The 16,220-nt window shown below is 46.0% G+C and overlaps 1 protein-coding gene across 7 annotated transcripts in view; it reads right to left on the reverse strand.

The window, feature by feature from the left end:
• Positions 1 to 1,145: 1,145 nt before the first annotated feature.
• Wdr59 (WD repeat domain 59) overlaps positions 1,146 to 16,220 on the reverse strand; it is a 73,348-nt gene continuing 58,273 nt past the window's right edge. For 2 of the 7 annotated variants that reach the window (XM_006531083.2, XM_006531082.2), the window contains 6 exons: positions 14,521 to 14,633; positions 13,127 to 13,277; positions 12,948 to 13,020; positions 11,288 to 11,411; positions 10,976 to 11,118; positions 1,146 to 3,444 (listed from right to left, as the gene is read on the reverse strand). In XM_006531083.2, coding sequence (XP_006531146.1) covers positions 3,209 to 3,444; positions 10,976 to 11,118; positions 11,288 to 11,411; positions 12,948 to 13,020; positions 13,127 to 13,277; positions 14,521 to 14,633 — 840 coding nt within the window. In that variant the 3' untranslated portion in view covers positions 1,146 to 3,208. Of the gene's footprint in view, positions 3,445 to 10,975; positions 11,119 to 11,287; positions 11,415 to 12,947; positions 13,021 to 13,126; positions 13,278 to 13,565; positions 13,620 to 14,500; positions 14,634 to 16,220 lie in introns of those variants that run through there. The other 5 variants (NM_001170742.1, NM_001170743.1, NM_176923.4 and 2 more) reach the window with 4 other exon arrangements.

Here is a 16,220-nt window from a genome sequence, read left to right on the forward strand (position 1 = left end):
CTCAGAGATCCTCCTGCCTCTGCCTCCCAAATGCGGATTAGAGGCGTGTGCCACCATGCCCATGCCTAGTGTTCTCCCTGGCAAATTCAAAGGTGTTTAGGACACAGGTTATAATATTTTAAAGAGCAAATAAAGCCCAGGTGTGGTGGAATCCCAGCACTCTGGCAGTCAGAGGTCTCAAGTTCAAGGTCAGCTGGGAAACACAACGGTGCCCTACCTCAGACGAGCACAGTAAACCAAACCAAGAGGACTTAGCTATGGTAGAGAGGCTGCTGACCCCACCAGCATCCAGACCACTGTGTTTCCAAACAGGGATATTTCTCACAAATACTAAGTTTTTGTCCTGGTAACTTGGAAATGCAAACAGAACTGACCTATTGAGAGATGTTACATAGTGTCTTGTTTTTATTTTATGCATAAAGAGTGTTTTGCCAGCATGTCTACATAGCATGTGCATGTCTGGTGCTGACAGAGGCCAGAGAAAGGCATCTGATCCCCGGAATGGGAGTTACAAACGTCTGTGGCCTGGCTTATGGTTACTGGGACTTGCATCTGGAAGAGCGGCCAGTGCTCTTAATCACTGAACCATCTCTCCAGCCCCCTATGAAACATGTTAAACTTGAAATGACTTCATAGTCACTAAGAAGGTTTTTTTGTTTTGGAAGACAATGTTCTTACAGAAATAATCCACACAAGAAAACTATGTCATTCTAAACAGGGACAGGGCTTCCATTAGCTTCACGGTGGGGTAGAGGAAGAGACCGCTCTCTGTAAATGGTGTGAACTCACAGAGGACCCAACAGATCTGTGTCTGTGCACATCAGTCCGCCTGTTGTGGGACCAGCATCACGGCAGTGTCGACACAAACGAGGCTGGAGGAGTACAGTGTAATACACTCAGATACCTGCGGCCCTTCCTCCCCCATCCCAGCACACCGGACTACACGTGCTGCTGAGGCACTGGTACCAAACCTGGCACATAGTTCAAGATCAAGCTTATGCCACGGAGTCTCATGACCAATTAGTAATACAGGGGAGAGGTGAGGCCCACCTGCCACCATGAGATATAAGTACGTGTGTGTGTGTGTGTGTGTGTGTGTGTGTGTGTGTGCGCACGCACTAGTAAACAAAGGACATCAGACTGTGTTAGTACACGATTGTCTCTCACCCACATTATTTTACTTTCTTTATATGACAGTTTGGGGGCTGGAGACAAAACAGTTCTGACTTTGCAATCATGAAGATCCAAGTTAGGATCCCTGAACACACATGACACAAGGTGTCCTGAAAAGACTGATAATCCTAGCACCAAGGAACCAGATGGCCTCTTCTGTCCCACACAACATACACTTGAAGACACAGAGATTTACACACACAAAGTAATCCTTGAAAATAGAAAGTGTTGGTTTTTATCTACGAGACTGATTTCCTAATCCATTCATGAGTCTTAAATCATAGTTTCAAACAAAGTGATATACAACACTTACCTATTATGGAACATGTAGTATTTTGTTTTGTTTTAGTTTGAGTGTCAGTGTGTGTGTTGCTGAGGATCAAACACATCACCTCCTGTATGCTAGCCAAGCATTTGATTACTAAGCGATCTCTCCAGATCTTCTTTATGACGTTTGCTTGTAAGTGTCTTCATATATAAGTGAGGCTGGCCATCACCTCACTGTGTAGCCCAGGATGGTCTCAAACTTGAAACCCTCTTACCTCAGCCCCGTGAGTGAAGGGACTACAAACACGTGCAACCATAATCCAATGACACAAATTACTTATGTGTCTCCGGTTAATTAGTTTGGAATCATAAAATTGTTAAATTACATTTTTTGTATGTGTGTGTGTACATTCACATATCAAAGCACACATGTGGAAGTCAGAGGACAACTCTTAGGAGTCAGTTCTTCTATGGTGGCTCATGCGAGGGAGAAAACTGAGGTTAGTAAGCTTAGTGGCAGGCACCTCTGCCCACTGAGCCTTATGACAGGCCCAAGGAATTTAAATTTCTAAGAGAGAGAGATTTCAGTATAGTGGGTCTTGTTTTTTTTTTTAAACTCTCTTCCCTGGTATAGACAAGTGAAACCCCTGAAAATCATGATGAGTTTGCAAGGGAGTTCAAGTAAAAAGTACCCCTGGAGCCCAGCCAGCCTGCCCAGAGGCAGAGAGAGACTCTGGTATCAGTGCTGAAATGCAATCTCATTTCCCCTGTGCTAGAAGAAATAATTATGAGACTCTTGCGGCTAGAGAGAACCTTAATGTCAGATTCCGTTTCCTCTGTCAGATGATCAAAGTCAAATGGCATTTCCTTTACAAGTCATGAGACTAATTCTAGTCCGGTCCAAAACAGTTCCCTTCAACCAGAAGTACAATGCAAAATGAGTCACTAAGACGGTCACTTTCCTTATTCATCCTCTCTCTCTCCCTCTCTCTCTCTCTCTCTCTCTCTCTCTCACTCACTCACTCACTCACACACACACACACACACACACACACACACACACACACACACACACAAGTACAAACTTCTATTAGTTAAAGGAAAGCAGATGAAGAGAAACAGAAAACATATACATCTTAAGTTTCTTATGGGGCTGGAATGTAACTCAGTGGTATGGCTGCTCACCAGTATGTGCAAGGCGCTGAGTTCCAGCCCTGTACCAAGAAAAAGAATGCTGAATATATGTCCATCATATATTACACTTTAGTATTGTATTTTATAAGGCCATCATCAAGGTGCCAACTTCTAAGTCACAGATACCATAGCTCACTTGTGGATGGCACTAAGAGCCAGCGTCTTCTGGCTCAGGAGTCTGTTTTGCAGCTGCTGTGTGCCTTTGTACTGGCATCTGGAGGGTCCATTCCTGGTTCAAGGACAGAATCTTGAAGGCTGATGCTAGCTCTGATGGCTCTGGAAACAGGTGCTTTTCCTCATGAAAACATCCACTGTGGACTCAACAGACAGTACAGGAGGGTCAGCTCTGTGCGTCCCCCTCCCTTCTTCCAGCACCATCCGTGCCCGGCAGCCAAGGAGAAGGGAACACACAGGATCACGAGCGGATGCTGTGACAGTCTGTGAGAGGATACTCTCCATCCTAAATCACGAGGATGGCCCTGGTTCTAGGACTTTCCACCAGCAGCAGCAGAGAGCCTTCTCCAGCACTTATGGAGTCCTCTGGGATTTCCGGAAGTGCCACTGTCCTTTAAGTTCAGAAGGTGCTCTCCAGCAGGCAGTGGCAGCCACACCCCGTGGGACATACCTCCTGGGTCCGAAACCACTCCATCATGTGGCTCGTGTGGCCACCATGCCCACAGGTCAGGCAGAAGTTGGATGAACCCCGCACGGCCACATGGCAGATGGCACACTGGAAGGTGAAGCCTTTGCAGATGGCGCACTGGGTGCCACGGACCTCGCTCCGACAGTGACTGCAGTACACACCAAACTCTGCAAATGGGTGGACAGGGGCAAAGCAAGAGGAGACATTAGTTCTAATAAAAGCAGACTGAGTCTGGCTGGGTAAGGATACCGACTCCTCTCAGGACCCTGTCAGGCTCTGGCAGATCAGTCATTTCTTCCTTCTCTCTCATCCTCATGCATTTTCTTTCTCCCTGGTCAACCACGTAACGCAAAAACGTATCTACTGGGGCTGGGGAGATGGCTCAGCAGTTAAGAGCACTGACTGCTCTTCCAGAAATCCTGAGTTCAATTCCCAGCAACCACACGGTGGCTCGCAACCATCTGTAATGGGATCCCATGCCCTCTTCTGGTGTGTCTGAAACTGCAACAGTGTACTCATATACATTAAAAAAAGAAACAACAGCCGGGCGTGGTGGCACAGCTTTAATCCCAGCACTTGGGAAGCAGAGGCAGGCAGATCTCTGAGTTCGAGGCCAGCCTGGTCTACAAAGTGAGTTCCAGGACAGCCAGGGCTATACAGAGAAACCCTGTCTCAAAAAAAAAAAACAAAAAAAAAAACAAAACAAAAAACAAAAAGAAACAACAAAAACAAAGCCTCTGTTACCTCTAACCCCTCCAGTGATTGGCTGTGGCGATTTTTATTTAACCAATAGCTTTAAATTAAGGAACAAGATTTGCACAACAAAAGCTGGTAAATGTAGCTTCATGAACTTAGTCCTTTAATTCCAGCAGAGGTAGAGGCAGAGGCAAAGGCAGGTGGATTTCTGAGTTTGAGGCTATCCTGGTCTACAAAGTGAGTTCCAGGACAGCCAGGGCTACACAGAGAAACCCTGTCTCGAAAAACCAAAAAGAAAAATAAAAAGCTGGTAAATGTGAGACTTCACTTGTCAGCCTAGACCTACTGTACAGAATTTAGCATCACAATACATTAGCAACAGATCAAACCTCAACAGCTTTCTCTAGCCTTTTGACCACTCTAGTCCACACCTGCCTCTGTTGCCCACCTGCCTCTGTTGCCCATCTGCCTCTGTTGCCCACCTGCCTCTGTTGCCCACCTGCCTCTGTTGCCCACCTGCCTCTGTTGCCCACCTGCCTCTGTTGCCCATCTGCCTCTGTTGCCCACCCGCCTCTGTTGCCCACCTGCCTCTTTAATCTACTTGCCCTTTTTGGCTGCACTTTTCTCTTTGGCCAACCTGGCGTACCTGGACTAAGTTCATGACCCTGTTTTTTGCAAATATCCTCAGCTCCATCTCCCTTCCTGGTAACGCCTGGCCAAGCTGAGACCATGAATTAGCCACAGCACCCACCCACCCACCGCACATCAGCTCTGGAGAGCAGAGGCAGCTGGAGGAACCTTATCAAACGTGTTTGACTTTAGGCTCACTGGCAGAGAAGGGCCTGGGCACGGTGTAACCCTGCTTTTCTTCCTTCCTCAAGCTACAACACTGAATCTCTGCCATAGTGTGCAAACTTCTTCCACGTGCCTTGGCTGCTGCTGCTGCTGCTGTCTCTCACCAGCTATCCTCTCTTCTCATTTCCCAAAAAAAAAAAAAAAAAAAAAAAATGGAAGCCCTTAAATGGGGATTGTGAGACACCTTCATCTCTACCAGCATTTTGCAAATTTCCAGAGGCTGATGGCTCCTCCCTCCTTTCTGACAGGAGGAACAACTGGACCTGGAGTAATGGCTCAGCAGTGAGGAACACTAATGTTTTTCTAAGGACCTGGGTTTGGTCCTCAGGACTCACATGGTGGTTAAAACCTCCTGTATGTACACATGTAGGCAAGACATGTAGGCAAGGCTGGAGAGATGGCTCAGTGCGTAAGAGAAATGGTGGCTCCTCCAGGGGTCTTGAGTTCAATTCCCAGTAATCACATGGTGGCTCACAACTATCTGGTTCCCTCTCTGGCATGCAGTTATATGCATAAAATATATAAACAAATAAATCTTTAAAAAATACTTATGCAGATAAAAAGTAAATCTTTACAAAATTAAACCTATAGCTGGGCATGGTGGCACACACCTTTAATCCCAGCACTTGGGAGGCAGAAGCAGGCGAATTTCTAAGTTCAAGGCCAGTCTGGTCTACAGAGTGAGTTCCAGGATAGCCAGGGCTATACAGAGAAACCCTGTCTCGAAAAACCGAAAAAAAAAAAAAAAAAGAGTAAAACTATAAAAAAACTCAATCTTATTTCTTTTCTTCCCCTCTATCCTTCATCTTAAGTTATATAATTTGAAATCAAACATGAATGGCTCAGCTCGCTATTTAATGGTCTAGATGACTATTTTAGGTAGCCCTCTAGAACTTAGTAAGAAAAAAGACCCAACAGTAGATCTCAGTATGGATTATAAGATGCACAGGGAGACGTAAGGACAGGAAGACTGTAGCAAATGATCACACATGGAGAGACCTCGCTAAGTTGACCCCAGACGATGGTCCTGTGTCATGCAAACTGTCTTTTACTGTTGTAAACCAGCTCTGGGTTTCTTATTGCGTGTGCTTGTTTGGGGCATATGTGCATAGATGCACACATGCCACAGCATGTGTGGGAGGTCAGAAGACAACTGTGGTTCAGTCTTCTTGTGGCTCTTCCAGGACCGGAGCTTGGTTCTCAGCCCACATGGAGGCTCACAACCACCTATAACTTCAGTTTTAGGGGATCCAATGCCCTCTTCTGGCCTCCTACATTCGGGGTACATAAAATCAACTCAGGCATATACACATAACTTTTTTAATCTTTAAAAAAAAAAAAAGGACCAGAATTTTAAAATATAATTAAATTAAAAAATAAACATCTTTTTAATGTAAAGAAATCTATGTGGGCAGATCTGAATCTTTAGTGAAGGAATTATCCCTATGGAAACAAACTCCTCTCAGATCCTGAATATCTTCCCTCCTTTCTTGTGTTTGTTTCTGTTTTGAATTAACACTGCTCTTGCTATAGAACACAGGCTGGCCTCAGACTCCTCTCCTTCTCCAGACACCAAGGGCTAGAATTACAGGTATGTGTAAACACATTTAGCTGATTTAATAGATTTTTTGTTTTCTGTCTGCTGATCTGGTAACTTACAGACAGAGCAGAGAGGAAACTGATCTTTCCACAGAGGGAGATGGCCGTTGTCTCGGGAGACTGGAGGGTATATTTCCTCCAGCCCTTGCTGAGCTCTGGATTTCTCCACGTGCAGCTACTTCCTCCAAATCCAGATGGACTGACTCCTCGGTGCAGCTTACAGTCACTGCTCATGTTAACATTTTGTCTGAGTCTCTTTCAGACCCCTCTTGCTCCCTTTTTACAATCCTGTAATACTGTTTATATTGGCCCTAGGATATTACATTCATTCTCTCTTTGTTCTTTAGGTTTTTATCCTGTTTTGTTTTTTGTTTTTGAGACAGGGTTTCATGCTGTCAAACTCAATATCCATCTGAGGCCGGACCTGAGTTCCTGATTCCAAGTTCCAGGACTGCAGGGGTGTATTCTCACACCTAGCAATAAAAGTGTTTAGTATCAGTTATCTGTCTCATATTTCAAGCTCTGTGAATTACATGCGTGTGCACACACACACACACACACACACCACCCACATCTATTTCTCTGTGTCGCCTGCAGTCTCGCATGGTGCTTCAGAGCAGGAGATGTCAACAAGGGTTTGGCTCATACGTCAGCTCCATATCACTGTGATTCATGTTTTCCTAAAAACTAATTTCAAAAGACAAGTTGTTCCCGGCTATCATTAATCTCTTCTTGGTACACTCTCATGTATTTAGAAGCTCTGAAAAAAATACCACATTGTCAAAATTAGAATTTTGTATTTTTGTATTTTTTTCAAGCATGTATTCGTAGGCATAGCTTACCAAAATAACCCTGCTACTTAGGGTCATCTCTTATAAATATTGCTCTAGTTTATTTTTTTCAAATGGAAACTAGGGACACATATGACATACAGAGTTTTATGAACCTTGTCAAAGCCCAGCATTCCCTGTCACTCGCTAGAGGAGACCTTACCTACTGAGTCCACTGTTTTTGTTCACTGTCTCCTCTCTAAAGACCACTTTATACTGCCCGCTGCTCTACTCTCTGGAAATGAGTATTTCATAAGGACATATTCATACAAATACAGAATGCACTTCTGAGCCTATTCTGTCCCGTATGGCCCATCTCCTCCTCTCTACCTCACTCCTCTATCCCTAAGGCAGTTTCATTTCTACTATCATGTCATAGGCATGCATGGTTTTATGTATACTAAAATCTAGAATCCACAAGGCAGAGACACGTGGAATTCCTTGATTATAGACATGGAATTAGTTCACGTGGAAGGATAATCTCCAGGCACACAACTCCCTGCACTAACGCCACTCACTCTTCCTGCTTTACTGCAATGCCACTGTGTATAGATACCACATTTTCTTTTTTCTAAGAATTTATTTGTATCTTACTTGTATTGGTATTTTGCCTGCATGTATGTCTGTGTGAGCGTGTCAGAATCTTGGAGTTACAGACAGTTGTGATCTGCCATGTGGGTGCTGGGAACTGAACCGGGTCCTCTGAAAGAGCAGTAAGTCCTCTGAACCATCGAGCTGTCTTTCCAGCCCCATATTCTTAGCTACTCTCTGCTGATGGACAGAGGTTGGTTCTATAACTAAGCTATTATAAATCGTGCCGCAATAACCCCTGATGTGCAAGGAGTCCCATGATATACTGACTGAAAAGAGGAAATGCAGCCAGACACAGTGGCACATGCCTTCGGTTCTAGCACTCTGGAAGCAGAGGCAGGCAGGTCTCTGTGAGTTTAAGGCCAGCCTGGTCTACATAGTGAGCTCCAGGACAGTCACAGCCATATAGAAGACACTGTCTTGACCCCCCCCCAGCTCCCCAAATGCACCCCACGAAACAACAACAAACAGTAAAAGCTTTACGAATTTATCCTCCTTGAGCAAGAGTCATGTTTACCTTATCTGTAGATCTTCTCATTTTAGTGTGTTATGTGCTGTCAAGGTGAGCAAAACTCTATCTATCTATCTATCTATCTATCTATCTATCAGAGGCAGGATCTCCTTTTGTAGCCCTAGCTAGCAGGAAATTCACTGTGTGGTCCAGGCTGGTCTAGAATTCAGAGGCCCACATGCCTCTGTATCCCAAGAGCTAGATTAAAGATTTATCCCACCATGCCCAACACAAAGTGAATTCTTAAGTATCATATCCAAGCACTGTCTATTGGCTTCCCAGAGTGGAAACTCCTTCTCCCTCCAGTCCCCCGACCACAGACAGCACCACCTGGCTCTGTCTTCCCTAGCTCTGTTGTGGCTAGACCACATTTGGCTCATACATTATTTACCTAAGCAAACATTATTCAAGCCATGTCTATGACACTTTTCCTTTCTTGCACATTTTGTTTCTCCCAGAATTAGTAACTGCCTCATTCTTTCATTTGCTTAGTTTGCTATGTACTTATCAATAATTCATTACCAAACTCTCCCTCAGATGTCTGTGCCTTCTATAAATATACTCAAGAGTGAAATATATTCGACATTTTTCAACTTCTCTCCTTGGAGCCAGGGCTCCTGGAGCACCTGTTGGTCCTGGTCTCTCTCCAGGTCTGTCATGGTGATCACTTTTCTGATCCCTTCAGTTCCTGGGCTGAATCTAGTCCTGCTTCTTAGGTACACTCAAACTTTACTTCGTACACTGCTGATTACTCGGGCTCAGAATTCTAGGTTAGAAATTCTTTTCCTGGAGATTCCGGAGTCTGCTGCCTGGCCACTGAGTTTCCCAGGGACACTGTCAGCTGTCAGCGCTGATGCCGTTCACTTTCTCTTCCTTCATAGCTGAGCTGATTTCTTTTTCTGGAAGCGTTCTGGGTCCCCGATCTTTCTGCACTCATTGCAGTGGGTGGAGCTCTCCAGTCTGCAAACGTGGCTCTGTTCTCTGCAGAACAAGCTTACAGTCTGCTGCTGGGTTCATGGCCTGTTCTATACCCTGGCAGGGGCAACTAGAGCATCCTCCAAGGTTCATCAAACAAGACCAGCTTTTAAATTTCATCTCCGAGTCCCTCCTGGAGCACCAGGCAGGCCCGATTCCTAAGCCATGGCAGGGTTCTGTAATGGCCTGTTTTCTGACTAAAAGCTCAGGGTTTGGTTTGCTCAGGCAGTAAGTCAGCTGCCAATAACTTGCCCATTTCCTGGCTTTGAATTTATTGCTAACCTTACTTTTCCCTGTGTAGTTAACACCTTTTCACAAAGTCCCTGTGCAGAGGCCTGCCAGGGTCTAGGAGGGAGAGAGACTGTGTGAGGTCAGCCCGCTCCCTCTGAAGCCTTCCATTCCTTCCTGTAGGGAATCTCTGCAGGAAGAAAACTCTGGCTTCTCATCAAGTCACTGCAGTCTCCTGAGTTCTTGTCTTCCTCTTGGACACTGAGCGCTCAGTTTCTCTAAGGGTCCAGGCTGGGAAGCCCCTCCGCTGTGCTCCCTGCATTCGTCCTTTCCATCCTCAGCTCTCATATAAAATATGCTTTTTTAATGTTTTATTGTTTTTGAGACAAGGTCTTACTAAGTATCCCCTAGCTGGCCTCAAACTCACCGAGATCCCCCTGCCTCTTCCTTCTGAGTGCTGGGCTTAAAGAAAGGCATACCTCACTCTGCCTAGATAACACCTGCACTCTAACAGGCTTACATACCAACTGTAGAGTGACTTTTCTAGAGCCCCACTTGTGACCCCTGGAGACCCTGAGCTCCAGTTCTCCCATCTGTTTCTATCTGGGGTTTAACACTGTTACATGCTCAGCTCAACTCACTAGTTGGAAACCCAGAGCATCACTAAAGTGTTGTCTCTCTTCCTTAATCCATATCTGAGTTAAACGCAATGATACTAAGTGTACTTCTTTCTGCTTGCTTTCAAGATGGGGTTTCTCTGTGTAGCTTTGGCTGTCCCAGAACTCACTCTGTAGAATGGGCTGTCCTCAAACTCAAAGAGATCCACTTGTCTCCTGAGTGCTGGCAGATGACACCACGCCCGGCTGAGTCTGCTGCTTTCATTTTATGTGTATGGGTGTTCTGGTACCTGTGTGTTTGCTTGCTAAGCACATGTACGCAGTACCCACAGAGCACTGAGAGAGCTTCAGATCCTCTGGGTAGAGTTATAGACCAAAGTGAGCCACCATGTTGGTGCTGGGAACTGGACCCAGTTCCTCAAGAACAACAACCAGTCTCTTCGGCCCTGAACCATCTCTCTAGCCAAAGTATGGCTATCATTATTTCTAATTGCTTAAATTTCCCCTCTTCTCTGCCACGGGCTCCACTGTGCTTACCATGGGCTTGATAAACAATAGCTGGATGAATAATCATCTCTACTTCCTGTCCACACTGAGTACTATGTCCAAGACATGCCACCATTATAGTAGTGAATCCTGTAATGGTTATATAGCTGCCATTTTCAGAAGGTTAGAAAAGACTCAAACGCTCGGAATCTTGGGCCTATGAATGAGCTCAACCCTCCACCCTAAGGTTATGGGCAAACACAGTCCAAGGCCTTCCCAATGGTGCCAGGAAACACAAAGTCATATTCACCGATCCCTTTGTGAGGGTCAGGAGGGCAGGACACAAACTTCAGCACTTCTGCTCGCTTCTCTCTCAGACCCCAGCGGTAGAGGATCTCTCCGTAGCACTTCTTAAAGTCGTCAAACTGCTGGGTATTGGCAGGGTCCAGGAGCCTGGATAAACCCAAAAGGTCCCGTCAGTTCCTTAGGGGAAGAGGGAGCTCCTTACCTAATGGCGTTTAACCCTAAACTCCATCTTCGTGAGCCCCGAGTGTAATTCTGAAGCTGAGAATTCTGTAGCTGCCACAGGGAAGGTGGCAGCCCTTCTGGGGAAGATGGCTACCTTTTGTTTTTATCATGCTGGTCTCGTTCCCGCTCCCGGGGGTCACTGTAGGTCAGACTCCCAAAGCGGAGCTCCTCTGGCGAAGACTCCCCCCAAGGTGAAGATATGTGTTCTGTCTCTCTTCCTGCTAAAGAAAAGCAAAAGAGAAGAAAGATGGAGGCCGGGGAGGCACAGAAATAGGAAGCCCCTCCCACCTCCCACGCCCCACTGTGTGTCCACTGGATTCTCCGGAAGCCAAATAAGCCAAACTCAAGACTCTGAGAGATGGATGGAGCCCTACAGTCCTCTTTCCTAGTCTACCTCATTGTCTAGGGATTTATCACCAAGAGAGCCTGGTACACATGATAGTCAAGCAAATTATGATGTAGTGATATAGGAGAATTCTATGCAATAATTCATTATAAAGACCTGCTAAATATCATGAGAAAATGCTCATGATAAAAATAAAAGCAGAACCGGGTGGTGGTGGCACACACCTTTAATCCCAGCACTTGGGAGGCAGAGACAGGTGGATTTCTGAGTTCGAGGCCAGGCCAGCCTGGTCTATAAAGTGAGTTCCAGAACAGCCAGGGCTATACAGAGAAACCCTGTCTCGAAAAAAACAAAAAAATAAAATAAAATAAAATAAAATAAAAGCAGAATGCAAAACAGCATAAACCAAATGACTACCCGTACACACACACACACACACACACACACACACACATACACACACACACACACACACACACACACACACACACACACACACACACACACACACGGGAGGGTGTGGTGGGGAAGAGAAGACAATGTTCTGGAATTATTAAGTGAGAGACACTGAGATAGCAATCATTACTTTTTTTCTCTGATAGTTTTTATTCTTTACTGGACATGTATATTCGAGAGTAGGTGTGTGTGTGTGTGTGTGTGTACACATATCTTTCTGTATAGCCCAGGCTAGCCTTAAACTCCCAATCCTCTTGCCTTCACTTCCTGAGTACTGGAATTATTTTCTAAGAGGCAAGGTCTTGCTACGTTGCTCAAAGGATCCTCAGATACCTGGGCTGGGTAACCCTTTTGTTTCAGCCCCCTAAGAAGCTGGGATTGTAGGTGTATATTACTACACCTGGCTAATGTTCTATTTTTATAATCATGAAAATTAAGATCATTTCCAAAAAAAAAAGTTGTTTTGATTTTTGTTGTTTTTGTCTTTTTTTGTTTGGTTTTTTGTTTTTTGTTTTTTTTTTTGAGATAAGGTCTGTGCAACAGAGCCCTGGCTGTCCTAGACTTGCTTTGTAGACCAGAGTGGCCTCTAACACAAAGAAATCTGCCTGCCTCTGCTCCAGAGTACTAGGATTAAAGGCGTGCAGCACCACGCCCAGTCTGAATTTTTTTTTTTAATCCAGGAAATAAAAAGATATTTACTTCATTAAAGAAACCCTATGGCCACCTGGTTTCAGGCTAGCTTTCTCTCTCTCCACTGGAAGGAAACATGGGACGAGATGGATGGTGGAGGTGGCAGATGACCGTGGGTAGAGGTGTGGGGACAAGGTACGTGGAAGGATAAGGGGTAGGTTGTAGGGGTGAAAGTGCAGCACAAAGCTTCCATGTGAACAGCCCTCAGAACGCCTTAGGAACAGCCAGAGTCCAGAGTGGGCTGGGTGATCCCCTCACCAACCTATGTTCCAGCCACCGGTGTTGAACCCTGGATCTGACATGCTGGAGCAGGACCCCGAGGAGGTGAAGCTGGGCTAGATGGGAGGAGGAACACAGTGGCATCAGAACACCATCCCACTTCCAAGTTACATTGGGCGGTGGGGACAGACCTCAAGGGAAGCCAGGACACCATGAACTCACATAGCGGCTGTGGGACACCACAAGATTAGAAGAACGATTAGGGAAAGGCCCAAAAGGGTTTGGTAAGCCCTGAGGCCGGGACTGGGCTTCAAACACGCTACAGAGCATAGCCAAGGTCTGAACATCTCGGAGTTGGCAATAGTGAGCCAGTCTGTAAAATATGGGAAGAGAAAGAAAGAAGAAACTAAGATTAGGAATGAGGGAAGGACCCCTTACCAGCCATTAAACTCCTACTAGGGGCGAGGCTGGAGGATTTTTCCACCCTCCCCTTGACCTTGTCAGAAACAGGACTTCCTACAGGTCCACGGCCTCCCCAACTGTGAGATGGGTCCCATTTACTTTTGTTAGTAGCAACCTAGCTAGGAATCTGAAAGCTTTATCTGGCAGTCAGGCATGGGCTCTAAAGCAACACAGCGTCTGCAGAACCAAGCAGACTGACCTAGCACCTGAGAGAGGTGGTCCACACACTCTTGTGCTCTCTCGGTCTCCCCAGCTCCAGGAAAAACAAACAAACAAACAAGCAGTTTTGTGGTAAGTTTCTATGTGTGTCCTTTCTTTGACCTTATACTACCCGGAGCCGCTCAGAGAACGCTGTCACCACGCCATGTCTGTTCCTGGACTAAGTGAGAATGGTGAGGAACACGTTTACCTCAGGTTTCCTCCCCTTTCGCTCTCAGGACCACCACGCTCAAATCCAAGCTCAGGGACTGAGAAGGATTCTGTCAAGAGGCATCTGTAAGCTAACTACAGCAAGCTTTAAAACCTGCCTATGGAAGAGGCAATGGGAGCATCATCAGCTGCCCCAGGTCTAGCCTCGACCAGCAAAGAAGCAAGCTTCAACTTGAAGCAGTGGGGTTTCTCTGCCAGGACCCTGGGCCTCACTATGAGGAATAATAACTGAGTGGCTCACTTAATGCCTTAAATATTATTTTATATGCTCTGACTTGCTGTATTTTGGAGTAGTAAGTTGGACATAAATCCGATGCTTTTATGAGCTGTCTAACAGGATCCTAGTATTGATAGAACATGAATACCAACACACAGCTCTGTCCTTGTTCCCATGGGGCAAACCACACAGCACCATGACTGACACTTACCATCTCCAGAGCCCAAAGGCCCGTGTGCCCAGTGGTGTGAGTGAAGGCCTAAAGCACTCCAATGAGCATGGGACTCATAAGGGTTTCAAACTCTTGTGAGTGACAAATGTTACTTAATGCCTCATGCTGCCAGAAGTTCATTCTACACAGAGGCCGTTTCTGTGCTAAAAGCAAAGGGCTTTCTTCCCTTCACACCTCTGCACCTCTGCTCCCCTCACCATGGTGGGACCATTTAATGTGTTTACAGACTACAACCCCCTCCACTCATTCTCCTCACTTTTAGCTCTCAGAACCTACAGGGACTCCAGCAGTTGTCGCCCAAATGGATGTCGAGCCCAAGGTGTTTCCAAATCTGGGTCAGACTTCGGCCCAAGGCAAAGATCTGTAGCTACCGTAGCCAGCGACCAAACCTGGACAGACCAAAGGAAGATGCTCAAGTTCAAGCCACAGAAGAGATGCACAGACCCTGCAAAGGGGCCCCATCTGTCTGCCCTCTTCCTACAGTCTGAAACCTCACTACGAGGATGCAAACGGCTCGGGCTGGCAGAATGCTAAGCCCCACTCCGACTTACTGCATTAAAGCTGATGCATTAACAGGGTCCTCAGTGACTGACGATACTATAAAGCTGAGAAACACTAGCCTTAAAACTTTCATTAAAAGCCAAACATGGTGGCTCACGCTTGCAACTCCAGCCCTTGGCAGGCTGAGACGGCCAAGAGTTGGAGGCGAGGCTATCCCGAGTTTTACCCCAACCCACACCACATGGCCAAGCCATGTAAGGAAGAATAACCTTCCACAAAGCAAGCTTCAGAGAGCAAACACATCATAGTCCAAGGTCCAGCTTCTTCAGCGTGCTTGGCCTCTTCTGACGCTTCCCTGGTGAACAGGGTCGGCAGAGACCAAACCAGAGCAGCCCACAGCCCACTGAGGACCTGCTCTTCGTGCCGTGGGTGGAGAATGCCGTCACCTCCATTACAAAGTTTTAGGGCTCTTTTGAAGCTAAAGAACAGGCCAAGAACTAAACAACCTTGGCTTTGTTTCTGTTGACATGAAGTCTGATGATCACCCAAGGCCTCCAACCGCACGGGGCTTAGAATCACCACTCTAATGTCCATTAAATGTCTAGTAAGCCCAAGGCCTTCACTGCCCATCAGAAAGAGATGAGCAACCCCTTGAGACCTTAAAAAAATCGAATACTGCTTTTGGAAAATCTCTTCTGCTTTGTTTTGCTTTTTGTTTTGTTTTTTTTCTAGACAGGGTTTCTCTGTGTAGACCTGGCTGTCCTGGAACTCACTCTGTAGACCAGGCTGGCCTCGAACTCAGAAATCTGCCTGCCTCTGCCTCCCAAGTGGTGGGATTAAAGGTGTACACCACCACTGCCCGGCTTGTTTTGTTTGGTTTTGAAAAAGCAATATAATCATCGTACCCACTACCTGGAACACACTATTCTAAACCCGAAAGGAAGAAGACACAAACTTTGAGTCAAGTCTATAATTTGAGACCAGCAAGCAAATAAAAATTCGGAAAGGCAAACATTAGATATGTAAGATACAGCACAAGGGCAACATACAAAAAGTGACACACCAGTATTGCTCCAAGTACAGACATGCAGCTCACACTCATCGCCAAAGTTAACGATGGCAGGACAGGTTTTCTGCCATGGCTGACTATTGAGTTGTGTTAGAGTCTCCCTCCATAACACACATTTCCTAAAGGCTTTCAACAGAAGCGTGCCCTTGCATCTGCTTCACTGGTAAATGCGAGGGACACAAAACAGGAAGTACATCTTCATCAAGGGCAGGAAGAAAAACAATACAAATTCTTTGAGCATCACTGTTTGTCAATCAGGTCATTTCTGTCTTTACACATCATCAAGTCACAAATGACCGTCACATACAGCTGTGGGTGTCCAGACAGCTAGGAGCAGTCACAGGTTTTATGTCATTTACTTCCTCATGAAGTCAGAAGTATGGCTCATTTTATAGCAGGGACCCTG

This window comes from Mus musculus, chromosome 8 (genome assembly GCF_000001635.26).
Source record: "Mus musculus strain C57BL/6J chromosome 8, GRCm38.p6 C57BL/6J".
Classification (NCBI taxonomy): Eukaryota; Metazoa; Chordata; class Mammalia; order Rodentia; family Muridae; genus Mus; species Mus musculus.